General features: G+C 39.6%; 1 protein-coding gene across 2 annotated transcripts in view; it reads right to left on the bottom strand.

Annotated features, from left to right (window-relative positions):
* The window catches only part of dnah5 (dynein, axonemal, heavy chain 5), a 352,727-nt gene that overhangs the window by 263,493 nt on the left and 69,168 nt on the right, over positions 1 to 20,066 (bottom strand). For both annotated transcript variants that reach the window (XM_072575131.1, XM_072575132.1), the window contains exons 2-3: positions 14,960 to 15,094; positions 6,028 to 6,112 (exon numbers count right to left, since the gene is read on the bottom strand). In XM_072575131.1, coding sequence (XP_072431232.1) covers positions 6,028 to 6,112; positions 14,960 to 15,094 — 220 coding nt within the window. The remainder of the gene's footprint in view (positions 1 to 6,027; positions 6,113 to 14,959; positions 15,095 to 20,066) is intronic.

Here is a 20,066-nt window from a genome sequence, read left to right as displayed (position 1 = left end):
AATGAGCAGAGAGCAGGCTAACCAATCCAAAAGAATTATAGCAAGCCACTCATCAAAATAGAAATGAATATGATAAGAATTTGTTTAGGGTGAGGAAAAGCATGAAATTCCATCCACCCAGAAACTTACTATTTTCTTCTTATTATTTCTAAACTTTTTATTGTAAAATTTCTCACATTAACCTCACACCTGACAGCAAAGTACCTGCAATCTCTCATTTTGTTTAATTCATTCATGGGATGTGACATCACTGGGAAGGCCAGCATTGTTGCCCATCCGTAATTACTTGTGAAAAGGTGGAGACATGCTGCCTGCTTGAACCGCTGCAATCCATCTGGTATGAAAATACACACATTACTGCTACAAAACACATTTTCTTGTAATCTGTTTATTGACTGGACCTACCAAATGAACACAGGTGACAAGACAGGTAAATGGGTGGCGGCACGGTGGCTCAGTGGTTAGCACTGCTGCCTCACAGCGCCAGGGACCCAGATTCGATTCCAGCCTCAGGTGACTGTTTGTGTGGAGTTTGCACATTCTCCCCGTGTCTGCGTAGGTTTCCTCCAGGTGCTCCGGTTTCCTCCCAGAATCCAAAGATGTGTAAGTCAAGTGAATTGGCCATGCTAAATTTCTCATAATGCTCTGGGATGTGTTGGTTAGGTGCATTAGTCAGTGTTAAATGTAGAGTAATAGGGTAGGGGAATGGGTCTGGGTGGGTTACTCTTCGGAGGGTCGATGTGGACCTGTTGGGCCAAATGGCCTGTTTCCACACAGTAGGGATTCTATGATACTATGAAATATCTAGAGTGCGTCAGGGAATACTTCTAAGAGCAGTATGTTACTGAACTTGCCCAGGAACAGACTATTTTAAATCTAGCAATGTGTGCTAAGGTAGCTTTAACAATATTCTTGCAGTTAAGTATCCCCTGAGGAGGTTGATATCGTATCATAGCAGAATTTCAAATTCAGGTTTAGGAACAGCAACTTGATGAGAAAGATGAACCACTAGAATTAACAAAGGCAGTCAAGGAGTATCCAAACAAAAGCTAAGACGTACAAAGTGGCGAAAATTAGTGGTAAACTAGAGAATTGGGAACTTTAGGCACATCAAGTAATTCCACAACTGCTTGTCAGTTATACACCATAGTCTGGTTTTTGAAAAGTTTATTCTGTACCTCTGAGAACTTGAACAGGTGATAGCTTGGCAGGTTTCTTTTAGCTTGGCTTCCCATCAGGATCTCTGTCGACAATGGTAAGCCCACAGAGCAGGTTTGCTTCAGGGATTAAAATCCTTTTTACCAGCCCATCCCTGCTTACACAGAGGGCAGTTAAGAGTCAACTACATTGCTATTGGTCTGGAGCCATATACTGAGGCAGATTTCCTTCCCTAAAGGAAATTAATGAACTAGATTTTCCCCCTATAATAATTAATAGTGGTTACATATTGTCATTAGGCTACATTTGTATTCTAGATTTTTTCATTGTGTTTAAACATCAGTATTAAGGAGGGATTTGAACTCATGTCCCTGGAACATTAGCTTGGGTTCTAAATTACTAGCCTAGTGATATTACCACTACACCAGCACAGTGAAGGTGTGGATATATAATTCCAAGTCACGATGATGTGCGGCTTGGAGAGGACCTTGCAGATGGTAGTGTATTTATGAATCGGCTGCCCTTGTCTTTCCACATGGTAGAGATTAGAGGTAAGGAGAGTCTGAGCAAGTTGCTGCAGGGATCTTGAAAATGGTATATACTGCAGCCACAATGTGCTCATAGTGGAGAGAATGAATGTTTAACATAGTCAATAAGGTGAAAATCAAATAGCTGCTTTGTTCTGAAAATGTCTTCTTTGGAGTTGCATTCGTCCAGGCAAATGGAGAGTATTCCATCAAACCTGTCTTTGCCTTGTCAGTTGTAGGCAGGTTTTGCGGTAAGTCAGGAGGTGAGTCACTCACTGCAATATTCCATCCTTTTGTAACCCCAGTACCTAAATGACTGGTCCAGTCAATGATAACCTCCTCAAATGATGATTATGGTGGGGGGGGTGTTGTTTGGAATCTGCAGTGGTCAAAGAAAGTTGGTCAGATTCTCTGTGTTGGAGATGAGTCTTCACATGGCGCTTAGGAGGAATGATGTTACTTGTCACTTGTCAGCCCAAGCTTAAATGTTGCTCAGGTCTTGAGAATAAACGAACAAAACAATCACTGTCCAGGTGGGATTTGTCTTTTTTTTGTGGGCAGGGCATATCTGGGCAACTTTTGACATTGTTGGGTGGGCCCTACTGTTATAGTTGCAATGGAACAGCTTTTCATGACAAATATAGCTAGTTCTGAAGTACCAGTATTCAACACTATAATCAGGATATTGTCAGGGCCCATAGCTTTTACATCTACTGACTCAGCCTTTTCTTCATGCCAGGAAAAGTGTATGAAATTAACTATATAATTTACATTGCTGGAGAAGCAGTTGGAAGTCTATCATTCTATTCAAATTGCCTGAAAACTGTTATCTCTGATGCAAGGATTCTTATGAGGTAGCTGCTATGGATCACTTACTCAGCATTTCTGGCTGAAAATAGTTAGAAATATCGCAGCTTTGACTTACACTAAGACATAGAAAAAGTGAGGTGTGTAGATGCTGGAGGTCAGAGTCAAGAGTGTGGCACTGGAAAAGCACAGCAAGTCAGGCAGCAACCGAGGAGCAGGAATCAAAATTTCGGGCATAAGCCCTTCATCAGGAATCAGCTCCTTCTGATGAAGGGCTTACGCCCGAAACATTGTTTCTCCTGCTCCTTGCATGCTGCCTGACATGCTGTGCTTTTCCAGCACCACACTCTCAACTTATACTAAGACATGCTGCGCTCCCCAATCATTGGGGATCAGGATATTGTGGAACATCTTTCGCTCGTTAGTTGTTTAATTGTCCATTACCATTTACAAACATAACTGGCAAGAATGCAGACCTTTGATTTGATCAGTTTAATGTGTGATTACTTTGCTCGATTACATGCAGCTTTCACTGTTTCACGTGTAGGTAAGTCCTTTGGTGTAGCTTCACCGGGTTGGCACCTCATTTTTAAGCATGCCTTAGGTTCCTCACAGAATGATCTCCAGCATTCTTTACAAAACTAAGGTTGATCTCTGATCTTAATGCTATGCCAGAACAAGAGAAATTAAGCCGTTAGGTTATTAATTGTGGCTAAACACAATCCTGCTACAACTGATGGTCCACAACACCTTATAAATGTCAGTTTTGTGTTGTTAGATCTATTCCACATCTATCCCATTTAGCAGGATGGTATTGGCTCACAACATAATGGAGACTGTCCTCTGTGTGAAGACCAATCTTTTACCAAAACAGTCATGGCCAGATACATCAGTGATGGATTGGCTGGTAACGGTGAGGTCAATGGCAATTTTGCTTTCATCACCATGGATCCATTCTAGAATAAATGACCTTCAGGACTTAGCTAGTTAAGTCAGCAGTGGTGCTATGACAAAGAATCATTTTGACTTGAAAAGGTCGCTTGCTTTCTTGCCATGGATGCTGCCTGAGCCGCTGTGATCAAGACTTTTTTTTTTGTTTTCAGCTCAGATTCCAGCATCTGCAGTAATTTGCCCCTCTCAGCAAGGATATTTCCTGCTCATTACCACCGATCACCCTCTCTCAGCTGATGAATCAGTGCTCCTCCATGTTGAAGTTCATTCAGAAGAAGAAATGAAGGTAGCACCATATGTTTCAATTGTGTGGCTCTTTTGTGATTCCTCCCAATGAGGAAGCACTCCAATACCATAAACTTATTTAAAATTTAGTCACCAGATGACAGAAGCCTGAACACCAGTTAAAACTGAAATTGTAAACTGATCTCTTCAAAAACATTTTCATACTGTTAATAACTTGCTCTGCCAGTTGTGTTCATACTACATTTAACATACTACATGTTAAATTTCAAGTTCACAACAGTCAGAAATGTATAAAACCTATTTGATTCAAATAATTTATTTGCAGGAAAATAGTGAAACCATTTTGGAATTGAACTTAAATGAAAATTGAGCAGCATATAAATGGAACAGGCGATCAATTTATAATCAACAATTTTGTGGTATCAACAAAGGTAAATATCATTCACATTGCACTGAATATCAATTATATTATCCTGCATGGGCAGGATTTTCCATGAAGTAAGTTTTAAAATGTGATAAGTTTTTGGATTCTGTCAAATCTGGTGAAATATCATGAGCAGGATTTCGTGGTAACTTGCCAGGTAATTATCGGTGGTAAGGACCAGATGTTAGGGTGAAAATGATTTGAATACAATTTTATCCAATGTAACAGCAGATATCCTTCCATTATCTCTAACAGAAGGATAGTTTTAACAACTTAAAAATCTAACTATTTATTCAAAACCCAGATCGTGCACCAGCACAGCTGTCAGTGTCCTTTTGACAACAATAATCCAGCAACCATCAAGGTTACGTTTTCTGGTGCTAATTTAATTTGACAATTTACCAAATGAAATGTGAACTGCTAACATACTGGTTGCTACCCAACGCAATAAGCACAGCACTACATAAATGATGCATATAGCTGACCCGCAGGATCTTCAGAGAGAGGGGTAGTATAATACTAAGCAGGACAACAGGGAGTTGTAAAGTTTAATAATGTTTGATGCCTGTGTGAAAACAATACTTCTCAGTTGTTCTAAAAAGTCAACTACAATCATGTTTTCTGAACAAGTAAAAGCTCACGGTACCTTAACAAGTTTATCTCAGCAGCAACTGAATCATTCAGATAAAGATCCCTTGTTTACTTCCAGTTAGCTCTTTTCAACAGGGAAATGGTGGGTGGCCTCATCATTTCTGGCTTTGGAAGAGGAAAACTGACCTCTGTGATGATGCTGCTCCTTTAACAAAGTTAGGTTGTCCTTGGATTTTTTTCAGAGGGATTGTTAACACATAGATTCCAAAATGTCTGGGTTTACCTACTTGAAGAAACTTTTAAGTTTTTAAACAACACTTGTACAATGAAAGGGGAGTGGCCAGTTCTCTCAGCTCAGCTTTTCTCTGGTGTGGTTTAGTTTGTTTATAGCAAGCAGTCTAGCTGTTGGAAGCTGCTGGTCAAAGAAGCAGCTACATGGAAAAAATATGTTCCATGCTGAATCTCTGCCATCTTTCTCTCTCCAGTAAGACCATGTGTTTGATTTTACCCTTTTTTTAACCAAGGGGTCTTTTTGGGAATTGTTGCAGGAATCTGGAACAGTATCATTAAGTTGGGATAGTCTGTTGGGTTTTTGGATAAGTTAAGTTTTTCTGTATTCTGTTCTCTTTTGTGTTTCATTCGGTACTCTGCAAATAAATTCTGTTTTGTTTAAAACCGAAGGGTTTTCACCAGCTGCATCCTGGAATATCCACTTTACACCTGCTCAAAATAACTAGAAAAGATAAAGTCTGGGCTACCTTCTTGAAACATTTTGACCAGTCTGGCCTGGTCCTGAACACCTATATTGCTGTTTCCACCCACCAGTGTTCACACAGAGATGAATTATGAGAAAGTACAGAATTGGGTTCAAATATACAGATGCCTCCAATGATCAAATATCCTGCTGATGTCACTGTCATAAATAACAACCACTAAAGACGCAATGTCAAGGGTCAACCAATGCAGTTGGAACTGTATCTCAGCAAAGAGATCACACATTGAGATGATAACAATGCAGAATTCATTTGAACCATTATGTTAGACACTTTCAGTGAATTGAATAAGTACTCTAACTGTATTCAGCTATCTGAAAGCTGTACAATGTCAAAAATGTCTTATTGAACACAACAATACATTCCAAAAACTCAATGCTAGGCAACAGCTGAACAACATTGTCACTTAGATAGCTTTTTATGGTAATGCATCTTGTTATCAGTGATACAAAAGAAAGAGTATGTAGAAATGCTTTCTAACTCTAAATCACTCGGCTAAAATAATCAGGGATAGGATTAATTCACTTAATCTTTTACTTGTTTTTGTTACCTGTTTCAGTTGGCTCTATTTCTTGATAATAAAACAAGAGATGAGGAAGTCCTCCTGCAGCAAAAAATGAATCTACTCGTTCAATCTGTAACATTAAAAGAAGCCAAAGAGGCAAAAAATTGTAACTTGTAAATTAACGTGGAAGAACATTTTCTAAACTCGATATTCTCAAATGCAATTTTAGTAAATGGAAATCACATTAATTTCAAAAACCAAAAGCACTTTAAGGAAATTGAAAACAGCATTTATTCTATTAGTGATTTTGACCACAGCAAATTGTGCAATTCCTCTTCACATTTGTCAAGTAAGAAAGAAAGAACTGCAATATGCATAGCTTCTCACAGCCTCAAAAGTTCTGAAGTGCTTGCAACCAAATGAAGTATTTTGAAAAGCATTGTGGAAAATATGGCAATCAATCCAAACAGGGGATCATTCTATAAACAGCAATGAAACAAATCACTAGATAATCTTTTAGTGATATTGAGTGAAGGTTAAATATTTGTCAGGAGACTGGGTAAAACTCCCAGCTTTTATGTGAGTTTTTTTTACTTGAGGTGGGGCCACTGATGACAGCTCATCCAAAAGACATCACCTCCAACAATGCATAACACTTTCAAAATAGCACTGAATTCCAACCAAAATTATACTCCCAAATTTTTGCAAATTGACTTTGATCCCTCTCTGCCTGATGTAAAGGTAAAAGTGCCACCTACTGAGCTAAAGCTGACACATTTGTAATGTGCACTGTAGATAATACCTTGGCAGAACAGATCATCCATATTTTGTAGAAAGCACCCCATGTTTGTTTATCTACTGTCCTCAGCAGTAGGCAGCATCAGCACTGTAATTCAGTCTATTACAAGCACATTTAACTGACACAAAAAATGAAATTAATTTAACTTTTGAGTCACAAGCTCATAATACATTCTTTGCAAACAGCTCAGATATCCATTAGACTGTTAACAGAGCTGAGCCCACAGAAAAACAATGTTGATTGACAGGTCTATAATTTATGCATTGATTTCACAATGTTTATTTACACAAGTTGAACATGTTTGCAGTTTTAGCTGTTGATAGTTTAAATGATTTGGATGATTGTAACTTTCAAAGGGCTACAGTAAAAGGGGGTTTCTTAGGAAATTGAAAACATCTCAATGAATGAGAGCTAATCTCAGAAAGCTTTCTTTCACACATTCTATTTTCACTATCGGGCTTGGTGGTTCTATATAGTGCATATTCTATGAATGAACATAGAAGTACTATAGTAATGACATGGGGGCATGAAGGGCTAAAGGATGGGTGAAGGGTCATAACTTGGCATGAGGGGTGAAAGACCTTAGGAGGAAGTGGGGTATTTGGAGTGCAGCATAGCTTAACCTGAAGGGTATTAGGGGTGATAACGATGAGTGAAGAGCTGAGATGCCATGAGCATGAGGTTCCATGGGATCATGTGAGAGCATTGCTAGGCATGGGGGGATTCGCAAGACATCTTGCACTTACATGTCAGGAGGTTTCCTCATGCAGACCATGGTTCATAAAATTGAGAAGATGCCGTGAACCATGTCTCTTTGAAAAGCTAGCCTGACACCATAAACTTACAAGTGGGGAACGAGAGTAGGCCACTCAGCCTTTCAAGCCTGTTCTGCCACTCAATAAGATCATAGCTGATCGATTTTAACCTCAACTGTACATTTCTGCATACTCCCAATAATCTTTTATCCCCTTGGCATTCAGGAATCTACCTGCCTCTGCCTTAAAAACATTTTAAAATTCTGCATCATTGCCTTTCAAGGGTATTCCAAAAACTCACAACCCTCTCAGAGAAAAATGCTTCCTCAACTGTGTCTCAAATGCATCATGTCCTCCAGTTCTGATTGACATAGCAGAAACATTCTTTCCTCATCCACCCAGTCAGGTCCAATCAGGACCTTGTAAAGTTGCAATTAAAGCACCACTGGCCCTTCTAAACTCCATAAGATATAGGCCTGCCTTTCTGCAGAAAGTAATCCAAGTTTGGTCTTGTAAATGTTCTCTGAACTATTTCTAAGGTGTTATCATCCTTCTGCAAGTATAGTGACGAGTATTGTACATAGTAATCCAGATGTAGCCTCACCTGTGCCCTATAAATCTGAAGCATAACCTCTCCATTCTTGCATTCAATTTCACTCGCAATAAAACTATTTGTTTTCTGATTAATTTCTATACCTGCATGCTATCTTTCACAATTACTGCACTAGGACATACAGATTTCTCTGCATCTCAGAACTCAGCAAACACTCAGCATTAACTGCATGTTTTTTTAAAGTCTTTCTGCTAAAGTGGACATTTCCATACTTTCCCACATTATACTCTTTGTCAGATCTTTGCCCACTCCCTTAATCTATCTATATCATTTTCAAGACTTATTATGTCTACTTCACAATTCATTTTCCTACCTACCTTCGAGCCATCAGGAAATTCAGCTACCATATCTTTGGTTCCTTCCTTCATATCATTTATATAAATTGTAAGGAGTTCAAGCCCCAGCACTGACTCATGTGGCACACTACTTGAGACCTGCCTGCTTGAAAAAGACCTATTTATTCCCAGTTTCTGCTTCCTGCTCTTCAACCAACTTCTACAATGCCAATGTGTTACCCTCAAAGAACAAGAAAACATTTGCAGCACAGGAACAGGCCCTTCGGCCCCTCGGCCCCTCCAAGCTTGCACTGATCAACATCACAAGCCTTTATTTTCAACAATAACTTTGATATAGCACTTTATCAAATCCCATTGGAAACCTAAGTACCATACATCAACTGGTTCCCCTTTATCCAGTGCACAGGTTACTTCTTCAAAAGGTAGGACACCAAGTTGTCCTGATGGCCACTTTCACTCCTGCATGGAGTGCATGAAAATCCAGACATGCAAATCTACAATGGAAGCTGAAGTGAAAATGATAGAATTCACATCCGATATCCAAAATCTAATAGCCTGGGACTATGCTGGAATTTCAATTTTCTCAGATTTTGGATTACCTGTTTAAATCATACATAACTTATTTCCCTTTGACAAAACCAAGTTGGGTCTGCCCGATTACCTTGAACTTATCCAAATGCTGCTTTATGATATCTTTAATAATAGCTTCTAACATTTTTCTGATGTCAGTTGTTAAGCTAATTGTTCTGTAGTTTCCTATTCTCTGCCTCCCTCCCTTCTTGAATAAAAGAGTTTCATTAGCCATTTTCCAACTTAAAGTAACTTTCCCTGAATGTAATGTTTAGGAATATTAAAACCAACACACCAACAATCACACTGGCTACTTCCTATAAGACCCTCAGATGAAATCTATCAGGACTCGGACACTTGTCATTTTGCAGTTTCAATATTTTACTCAGTAAAGGTAAAGATAAATTCGCCAAAGTCTTACCACATCATAAGGCTGTTCTCACATTATACAGAAATGACTGGTGATGGTCTAACTTGAGGGTCTCCATTTCTTAGGTAGGGGGTAAAGGTCGATAAGAAGAGTCCATCAGGGTAACCTCAGCCAGTGAGGGAATTTACTCATAACTATCTCTGTGATTGTCATTGTCTTGCGATCTCCACTTCTTTCAATTCCTGATTTATAGCTATTTCTGGTATGTTACCTACAAACTGTTTAATGAAGATCAATATAAAATTTGCATTCAATTCACCTGCCAACTGCTTTCCTCTATCAACACTTACTTGGTTAACTCTTTCCTTCTTTAAATATCTGAAAACAATTTTCCCATTTGGTCTTATATTTTGGGTAATATTCTCTCATACTCTAATTTTACCTGCTTCTTAATCTTTTGGAATTCTTTCCAACTTTTCTTATATTCTACCTAATTTTCTGGCCTTCTACCTGTCTTTGACTTTTTAGTTAACCACAGCTAGTGGGCCTGACCCTTAGAATTTTTTATATTTTATGGAATGTATCTATTTTTCACTTTCAGGAATATCTCTTCAAATGTTTGCCACTGCAATTCTACTGACCTATCCCTAATCTCCATTGTCGATTAATTCACTTTTCATAGCTCTGCTTTCATGCGCTCATAACTGCACTTTTTAAACTCAAAAGTAGTGGTCTTGGACACACAATTTTCTCCTTTAAACTATATGTAAAATTCAATCATATTAAGATCACTGCTATCCAGGATTGCTTTCACTATGAGCTCAGTCATTAATTCTATCTTGTTGAACAAAGTCAATTCTAATATAGCTTGAGCTCTGGTTGGTGCCACAGGATGCTGGTCTAAGAAACTATCCCAAAACATTCAATGAATTCCTCACTGATACTATCTTTTCCCAGTTGTTTTTCCACCTATATGTAGGTGTAGATTAAAATCTATGATAATCGCTGTATCCTTTTAGCAAGCTCCGATTATTTCTTCTTTGATACCCTGCTCTAGAATTTCATTACTGTTAAGGGGCCTGTACACAACAATGAAAATTGCAGAGGACCAGGATGTGCCTATCCATGCAATGGAGTCAGTCGGATCAGAAGTGAATGGTGCATACTCACAACCCAAATCGGTGTCACAGTGGTTAGCACTGCTGCCTCACAGCGCCAGAGACCTGGGTTCAATTCCCGCCTCAGGCGACTGACTGTGTGGAGTTTGCACGTTCTCCCTGTGTCTGTGTGGGTTTCCTCCGGGTGCTCCGGTTTCCTCCCACAGTTCAAAGATGTGCAGGTCAGGTGAATTGGCCATGCTCAATTGCCCGTAGTGTTAGGTAAGGGGTAGATGTAGGGGTATGGGTGGGTTGCGCTTTGGTGGGTCGGTGTGGACTTGTTGGGCCGAAGGGCCTGTTTCCACACAGTAATGTAATCTAGTAAATCAGCCCACACTGGTGCAAATGAGGAACACTAGGAATGATGTGGGAACCACAGAATCAGGTCCTGACTCCTGCATGGAGTGCATGAAAATCCAGGCATGAAATCTACAATGGAATTTAGAGCAGAAATGATAGAATATATGTCTGGCATTCAAAATCAGGGCAAAGACCATGCTGGAGGTTGAATTTTCCTGGATTTTGGATAACCTCTTAAATCATACATTTTCATCACGGTGAGGCTACAGCAAGAAATAAAAGTGGTCGGGGTCATAACAACTTTGATTAGTTCATCACTGAACTCTTTCAACACTTTCCCCTAGTCCCAACTATAAGTATTATGGTATTCTTTCATCTTATTGTTGATACAAGATTGACAAAAATAAGTTTTTACAAGTAAAGCTGAACAACAGGTACAAAAAGATGGGACATTCCAGTCCCTGAGATGGTTAGGCTATATCGTCAGCAGGTGGTGACAGCCCATTTGCAAGCAGTTGCTTTCTCACTATGTGTTTGGAAGACTGCGACTGCAGTTTATGAACAATGGTATATTGCAAAACTGGTGCTTTCAGTAGTCAGGTTGAATGCTGTGAAAGGTATCCACTCTGTGATCAAGTTTATTATTGTTTGTCATAATGTAAATTTGGCAAGCATAATGACATATTAACCAAACAGCTGTCATGGCACCTACGTTCAAGAAAACTCAAAAGGTGCCAAATCTTTCAATGGGCCCCTCACTCCATGTATAAAGGGATGGTCAGTCAGTGATGAGGGCTATTTCCTCAAAGTCTGGCACATGCTACCCATCAGGAAACCACACATGAACAAAGGGGAGAGGCAGATGCTGCATATGCCTCCACATGGGGCCACTGTAGAGCACACCATAGAGCTCCTTTATATGGGATCCAGATTTGTAGGCTCAGTCAGCTAGTGTAATGTAGCGTACCCCAGACAGAGGGTTTTTTTTGTTTTATATTTATTCACAGAATGTAAATGCCACTGACTAGACCAGCATTTATTGCCCAACCCTCTTGTCCTTGTAAAGGTGCTGGTGAGGTGCCTTTTGAACCACTGCGGTTTGTGCGGTGCAGGTGCTGTTCAGGAAGTAATTCCACGACTTGACAAAAGCAGCACGGAGGTGATTGGGGGTGTCTTGTGCAAGAATGAGGTGGAAAAGCAGGAGATCTCCTCTGAGGAGGAACTGAACTTGATGCCTCTCACAGCCATCAAGACATCTGCAGCCACATGGACGTGTTTCTTTTAATGTTCCCTTCGTTATTGTCCAGCCAGTGCAACCTCTATCCAACATACCACACTGACTGAGAAAACTTTCAGGTTGCACTACACAGTACATTTTATTTCTAATGGATAATGTTCTGGGGCCACCCTGGCAGATGCTGAAATTCGAATTCAATCAAGAAAAAACTTGAAATAATTTATTGTTGCAAAGCAAACCCACGCAGTTCATCACTGTCCTTTGGAGAAGGAAATCTGTCATCCTTACCTGGTCTGAGCTACATGTGACTCCAGACATAGTTAACTCTTAACTGACTGCTGGTAATCAGCATTGGACAACAAATGCTGGTCTAGCTAGAAACACCCACATCCCATGAATAAATTAAAGAAAAATATGATCCTAGAACATTCAAAACCAGAAGGTGTCAGCAAGAACGATATGTCACCCACATGTTATCCAGTGTTTAACTTGCCTTTCAATAAGCTTGCAATCAAAATACGTTGACAAGCTGTTGATCACTCCAGGGTCAAAATATATACATTTTCTTCCCCACCAAAACCTCATCTTAACATTCCTTGAGGGCTGCTTTCTAAGTTTCAGGGACTACTTTTCCATTCTCATTACCTACTTCATTAAGCGAGATGTGGTCAGGTACCAATATTAATTTCTATATTTCCATTGGCACAAATAGGTGATTTTGATTTTCAGAAGCAGAAATCATCAATATCCTTAATAAATATCAAACTGCCATGAACTTAAAGCCACAAAATATAAGATAATCTTAAATTTCCCAGACAGCATTGCATTTAAATTAAGCACAACACAAAAGCTATAAGTTAGCGACAAAAATTTTGTTTTCAATAACTGACACAAATTTCATAAAAGTACATAGAGTCATTGAGTCATATAGCACAGAAACAGACCTTTCGGTTCAACTAGTCCATGCTGACCATAATCCCAAACTAAATTAGTCCATCTGCCTGTGCTTGGTCCATATCCCTCCAAACATTTCTTATTCATGTACTTATCTAAAAGTCTTTTAAACATTGTAACTGTACCTACATCCATCACTTCCACAGATGAAGTTCATTCCACACATGAAACACAATCTGTGTAAAAACACTGCTCCCATGTCTTTTTTAAACCGTTCTCCACTCCTCTTAAAAATAAGCCCCCTTGTATTGAAATCACCCATCCTGGTGAAAAGCCACCTCCTTATCTATCTTCACCTTATCTACACCCCTCAATTTTATAAACCTCAAAAAGGTCACTCTTCAACTTCCTACAATCCAGTGAATAAAATCCTTGCCTATCCAGCCTCTCCTTAAAACCTGAAACTCTCGATTGCCGGCAACATCCTGGTAAATCTCTTCTGAATCCTCTCCAGCTTAATGACATCCTTCCAATAATGGGGAGAGCAGAACCGTACATTGAATTACATAGAATTCATTATCTACGAATTCAAGTTTTCTCAGATCCCAATTAGTTATGTATTTCTTTGTTGATAGCCTTCCCACGGTAGTTTCCCTCCATCTCCTTTCGTAGTTAGTTGTTTTTCTTCACCACTCCCTCTTATCTAGTCACCTACTTTTTGTCCTGCCCGAGAGACTCTTGCTGCCCCATTATGTCCATGTCCTTTAGGCTAACTCACTTTCAGCCTCAGCCTGTCGGCTTAATAATGACTGCTAACTTTTGACCCATTCCACCTTCCCAGTTCTGTTCATCATTTCAATGTTTCCACAATCACAGGCAGCTTCCCTCCCGCACTAGTGAGTGAGCCTATCAGCACCAAAATGCTGGGGAGAAGAAGCCTGTTACTGGAGTGGCAGCTCCTTTCAAAGTTTCTCCATTCTATTCCATTATTTTGATTGAATCATGGCAGCGACCACTTTTCCTGAGTAACTTGCCACTTGCACAGGTGATTTCACCTGCCACCCCCATGTATTCTGAACTCTGGATTACTCCCGTAAACTCATCTGATGGAAGTGACACATCTGAGATGACCACAGCTGTGCTTTAATTCCAGAACAGAAAATTCAAGTCATGGAAGAAAAAGTCCAAATTATAGTGTTATAACAACAAGTCACATCATTAATCCCCATACTCAGTTCCTGAAAGTTGGTAATTGAGATGTATGTGGCAGAATAGAACCAGACAGAGTAAATTATCTAAACATTGTAACTGTTGAGCAGCGCCCACACAGAAAAATATATTTGCCTTTTCAACAATATCAGTTTTTTAGACAGCTATTTTTGGGTTACTGCAACTCTCTATATAACCAAAATATACTTCAGTGGAGGTATTTTGGCTGAAGCATAATTTCTATCAGTGTTATTATGGGTCAGAACTTTGATGACTCTGTACCTACTTTACAAGCTTAGTTCAATGGAGTATATCCTGACTAGCTTACATCCTAACCAACTGCTCCTCATGTCTTACCTGCCAATGCAAGTGTTGCACTGAAGGCCACTGTCAGCTCCCATTTGCACCTGACCTCTCCTGATTGCTTCTCATTTTCTCCCTTTAGTGAGTGACACACTAAAAATAGCCTAAAAAATTGAATTCCTCTTTTCTAGAGAGTTGCTAGCGAATAGGAATGTGGTCAATATTGGTCAGACATCTGACTGTTGGATCTTTTCTCTCTCGTTCTGAACAAAGTGCATGGTATTATCTTATCCGAGATGTGTGATATACTATTTGGGTTTGTTTGTTGCATTGGTGTTGAATAAAACACTTTGAAACACTGGCTGCAGCGAGACAGTGTCAAACTTCTGAAACCATACTGAACCTGTGAGACGGCGGTCTTGATCATTATTCCTCTTGTTAGATTTTGTTTTTAGAAGTCAAAAAAAGGTTTACCTGGGAACCTTCCAGAATGGCATCTTCCACCTCAGTTTTCTCCAGGCCAAGGCATGTGGCCACAACGTCCAAAATATAATCATGTTTATCATCCAACTGAGCCCGTTTAGCTTCTTTTTCCTCTTTTAGCTTTTGCTGCAAGAGAAGCAGTTTTCCAGTTACAAAACCAACAAGTCTTTTTACACTACTCCTTCTTCACAAAGTGCATAATTATACCGTTCTCACTGTTTTGACACCTGTTCTCATTCTAATACAACTCCTACATAAACCGCCAATGACAGTACAAAAGAATAATAAAATTGCAAGTCTCTTGATATAACTAAACTACAAACACCTCCCTCAATTTCAAATAGTATCGTTATAAAAAAGTGATAGTTCATCGTTCTGCAAATGGACACCCTCATTACCAGTTACTGAGAAAGAAACAGAACTGCTAACTTCTAAAATATACAGATTTGTAAATTTGTAAATTCCTCCTGAAACTTCAGAAGGAAGAGAGTGGCATGGTGGCTCAGTGGTTAACAGTGCTGCCTCACAGTCCCACAGACCCAGGTTTGATGCTCACCTTTGGCGACTGTGTGGAATTTACACATTCTCCCCATGTCTGCATGGGTTTCTGCCAGTTGCTTGGCTTCCTCCCACAGCCCAAAGATGTGCGAGTTATGTGGCCATGCTAAATTGTCTGCGGTGTCTAGTGATGTGCAGGCTTTAGGTAGATATGGGAATAGGGTGGGGTCTGGGTTTGGATGGGATTCTCTTTGCGTAGGGACACTACCCCTTGCATCACCAGAGCCTTATAAGTAAGGCACTAGCAAGATTCAAGGCAGGCACTTTGACACACTGTTGACACTTAAACTTTTTGTTATAATCGCACTGGAAATAGCAGAAAGAGAGAAAGAAGAATTGTTTCACAGCTCCAATTATGAAATCAGGAACAGCACACTACTGACAAAATCCCAGCCACAAGAGCAGGCCCATAAGCATTTAGACAAGCTGTGGCACTCATGAACCAAACTCCCAGCAAAGGAGATTGGCTCCACTGTCTTGGAGATACCTCAGGAGAGTTGAAGGCTCGGAGACTAAAACTGACAAAAGATGCTGGAGTGGAGGCCAAAGGCAGACTGATGTCTAAATAGGTAAACTTCCCAACACCTCCTGCAACTAAGCCAATACCAAATATAGTGTGGTACATTCCTTTGGACACAGCTGGAGAGATTGAGAGCAGGACTGCATTTGGAAAGCTCTGGGTCCCTGTAAATTACGTCCAGACTTCTATCTTGGAGAATGCTCTGATTTCAGTGCAGGGCATTAACAAAGAGGACAGGAGTTACAAGTATTGTGTCCCAACTTTATTGAATGGATGGTACAAGCCGTCTCCCATTGTTGAAGGGACCAGTATACCCATGGTCAGCCAGCTCACGTTTTACAGCCGCTGAGTCATCAGAGCTAACCCACCATAGTCCATCTGCTCCAGAGGATGCTGGATTTTGGACTCACTATTGAACATGTGGACAGGATGCCTCACACCAGGAAAAAAGTAAATTAAAACAAAGATCAAATGGCAAGCTGAATTATCAGAATCACGTGCAACAGTTTGACAGAGAACTTGCAGCTTGTCAATAATGAAAAAAACTAAAGGTGCTATAACTAAAACTGACTGATGCTATGTCATTTCATTGCATCAAAAAGAGGAAATTTCTGCCTCTTGCAGGAAGGGGTGTGTTACACACTGCCCCAAGTTATAAATGATGCAATGATTCTGACCTATACAAGAACAAGGGTGACCACATTGATTGTAACACCTCTTGAGGTATCTCTTTGCTGAACATCATGAAAATATCATTTATCCATGTTACTTTTATCAGGCTGCAGATCCTAACTGAATGCATCCACCAAAATCACAGTGTAACTTCAGAGCTGGAAGATTTAAGACTGGCATGTTCTTCTCAGTCACTATAAGACAAACGTTATGTGCAAGGGAGGCCGGTATATATTGACTTCATCAATTTAATTGTGTGAGCAAATGCAGTCTATTAAAGCTGCTGGAGAAAATTGGCTGATCATCGAAATTTTCAATGTGACTCTACTTGCCATGTCAACATGATGGGTAGGTTTAGCTACAATAAGGCAATATCAAAACCTTTTGAGATTGCAGGGAAGTTCAGACCAGTTGTATATTGATAGGTTTTCTATCAAAGAAAACCACTGGAGGGCCTGGGGAAGACTTGATGGTCACAGTCCATCACACTAGTGGTGGGGCAACATGACATGATGATATTGTTGCTGGACTAATAAACCCAGTCGCAGATAATATTCTGGGTATTCTAGTTCGAAATCTGCCATAGCACAATAAATGTCTGGAGTTATAAGTCTAATAATGACCATGACCATAACAACCCTGCTTCAACCTGTCTATAGGTGATCCAGGACTTATGATCCATTATCGTGGCAATAAAGATAGAACATTTTACAAAAATTCTATCACATTATAACTCTGTTATTATTTTCAAAATGATTACTCTTTTCTTCATTTATCAAATTTATATTCAAATTGCCCTTTGCCTGCCTTTATACTTCTCTAGATACTTTGCATGTACTAAAATAACTTTTTTGTAGTTTTCTATGCTATACGGCTGCTGAACTGATTTTTTCACATTAATTGTGGTGTTGATTTTCAATCCTTAAAGTACACATGAATGTTTAGGACTAGCCTTCAACATTTTAAAAACCTGCACATTGGATATAGGTATCGTTCAAGATGAAAGGCAAAATGCAATGTTTTAATTGTCAATCCAAGATTCAAGGCTCAATATCATTCTCGTTTAGCTGTCTGCTGTGCTATTAGACAGGATACTTGCTTAGTATTCCTTGTTTCATTTTAATCCTCTACTTACACACCATGTCGCTGAGACAGAAATACAGTCTTGCTGAAGGATTAACTTCCAGAATGATTTGTTAAACTTATGAAAGCTCCTCAGAAAATAAAAACACATTAAAATACTGTTTTAAATATCATGCAACAATGTTTGTTCTTCAGATAAACTTCTCACGTTTACTTCCAGTTAACTTGCTATGATCGAGGACCAGACCAACAACTATGCGACATTCTGCCCAGGGACCAGTAATTTATTTTTTTTAAAATAGACATTGTGTGAGATCCAAAGGACTCACTAAGAAAATAGAGTAATAGAGACATAAGTAATAAGGTCATACAGCATGGAAACAGGCCATGTTAGTCCTAAACCAAACTAGTCCCATTTGCCTGAATTTGGTATAAATCCCTCCAAATCTTTCCCATCCATGTTGCTGTCAAAATGTCTTTTAAATGTTGTAATTGTACCCACCTATACCACTTCCTCTGGCAGTTCATTCCATATGTGCACTACCCTCTGTGTGAAAAAGTTGCCCCTCAGATCCCTTTTAAGTCTTTTCCCCTTCATCTTAAACCTATGCTCTCTAGTTTTGGACTCCCTTAGGAAAAACACCTGCAAAATTCAACTTTTCTACGACCCTTTATAAACTCTATAAGGTCACCCCTCAGTAACCTACGCTCCAGGGAAAAAAGTCCCAGCCTATCCAGCCTCTCCTTATAACTCAAATCTTCCAGTCATACAATTTGCAATTTACATTACCTGGATACGTGCTGTTTGAACAACTCTCAAGAAGCTTATTACCATTCAAGACAAAGCAGTCTGCTTCTTATCCACTACCTTCAGCATTCACTTCCTTCATCACCAATGCAGCGTAACGCAATATGTACCTACTACAAAATGCATTGCAGTAACTCACCAAATCTCTTTCGACAGCACCTTCCAAACCCAAAACCTCTGTCACCTAAAAAGACAGGAGCAGCAGATACATGGGAACACCACCACCTGCAAGTTCCCCTTCACAATCCTAACTTGGAACTATTTCGCTATTCATTCACTGGTTGATCACATCTCTTCCCTTGGTTTCTGTACATCTGAACTCCAAAAGGTTCACAGCAATATTTATTTGCAGATACAAATCCTGCCTTTCATCAAAAGTTAGTTTTGCCAAGCTCTATCCAACCCAGAAAGTTTTCTCTAAGCTGTAATATTGCTCAGTTGCATCAAGCAAATATTGTTTGTAACTCTTTCAATCTCCACTCTCAGCTGCGCTCAACTATTAGTGGCACACAACTTCGCCCGAGCGCTCATAACTTCCAGGACATTTTCTAAGTCATTATGCCAACATTTAGCAGCACATTAACTCCTAACTCCTAGAATTTCCTCATCAGCACTAACAATTCCAAACACAAAGTCTCAGCTGTCTGCTTCTTCTACTTACTGCCTTTAATATTGGACTTGCTGTTTAGTGACCCTCAAGCTGTCCTGCATGACTCTTCAAATTCTTTGCAATAAGCCCCTGCCCTTACTGCTGGGCAGAACTGAATGCTGCCACCCAGCTCTGATCCTTGCAATTCTGCCTTCTTCAATACAATTGGAGACAAGAGGAAATAAGGTTAATCACATTCTGATTTTCTTGGTGTTAACTGTAGACTCTCAAAGCAGTTGTGTGGTTGTTTGACACAATTTTAGGCTACCACAGCCCAGACTCTTTTTTTGCTTCCTTGCCTCAGCTTTTTTTTTACATCATCAATGACGTAGCTATCACTTTTAAGAGCTTTTGACCACCACGGTTGGCTCAAAAGATAGCTGGTACTGAAGAAATGATTACCATCAAACTGAATTTAGAAATACCAGAAGGTCATGATTGATCATTCCTCATTACTTTCCATGTTGTAAAAACAATGTAACCAGCAGAAAAGCGTGGTCGTATTGCGCATTCCATCCAAAATACCTTCTAAGCTCTAAATTCACAGGCACCTCAGTAATCTATTCCTCCTGAAAGGCTACATATTCATTTTCAATAATCAAACAATTTCTGCCTAATGGTGGCAGAGCAAATAAATACTGATCCTCAACTGGTTGTTGAGGATCGTGTTAACTCTGTCTAAATTCAGTTTCTTTTGCCTTGGTCAGTAGAGCTTAAAAACATCAATTGTAGCTAATGCAACCACTCCCAGATTGATTTATGCATTGTCTTTCACGCAATGAATTGTGTTCCATCCAAAACCAAACAA

Source organism: Chiloscyllium punctatum, chromosome 8, assembly GCF_047496795.1.
Source record: "Chiloscyllium punctatum isolate Juve2018m chromosome 8, sChiPun1.3, whole genome shotgun sequence".
Classification (NCBI taxonomy): domain Eukaryota; kingdom Metazoa; phylum Chordata; class Chondrichthyes; order Orectolobiformes; family Hemiscylliidae; genus Chiloscyllium; species Chiloscyllium punctatum.
The sequence above is the reverse complement of the archived record's forward strand: the minus strand, read 5'-3'. Positions and strand labels throughout refer to the sequence as shown.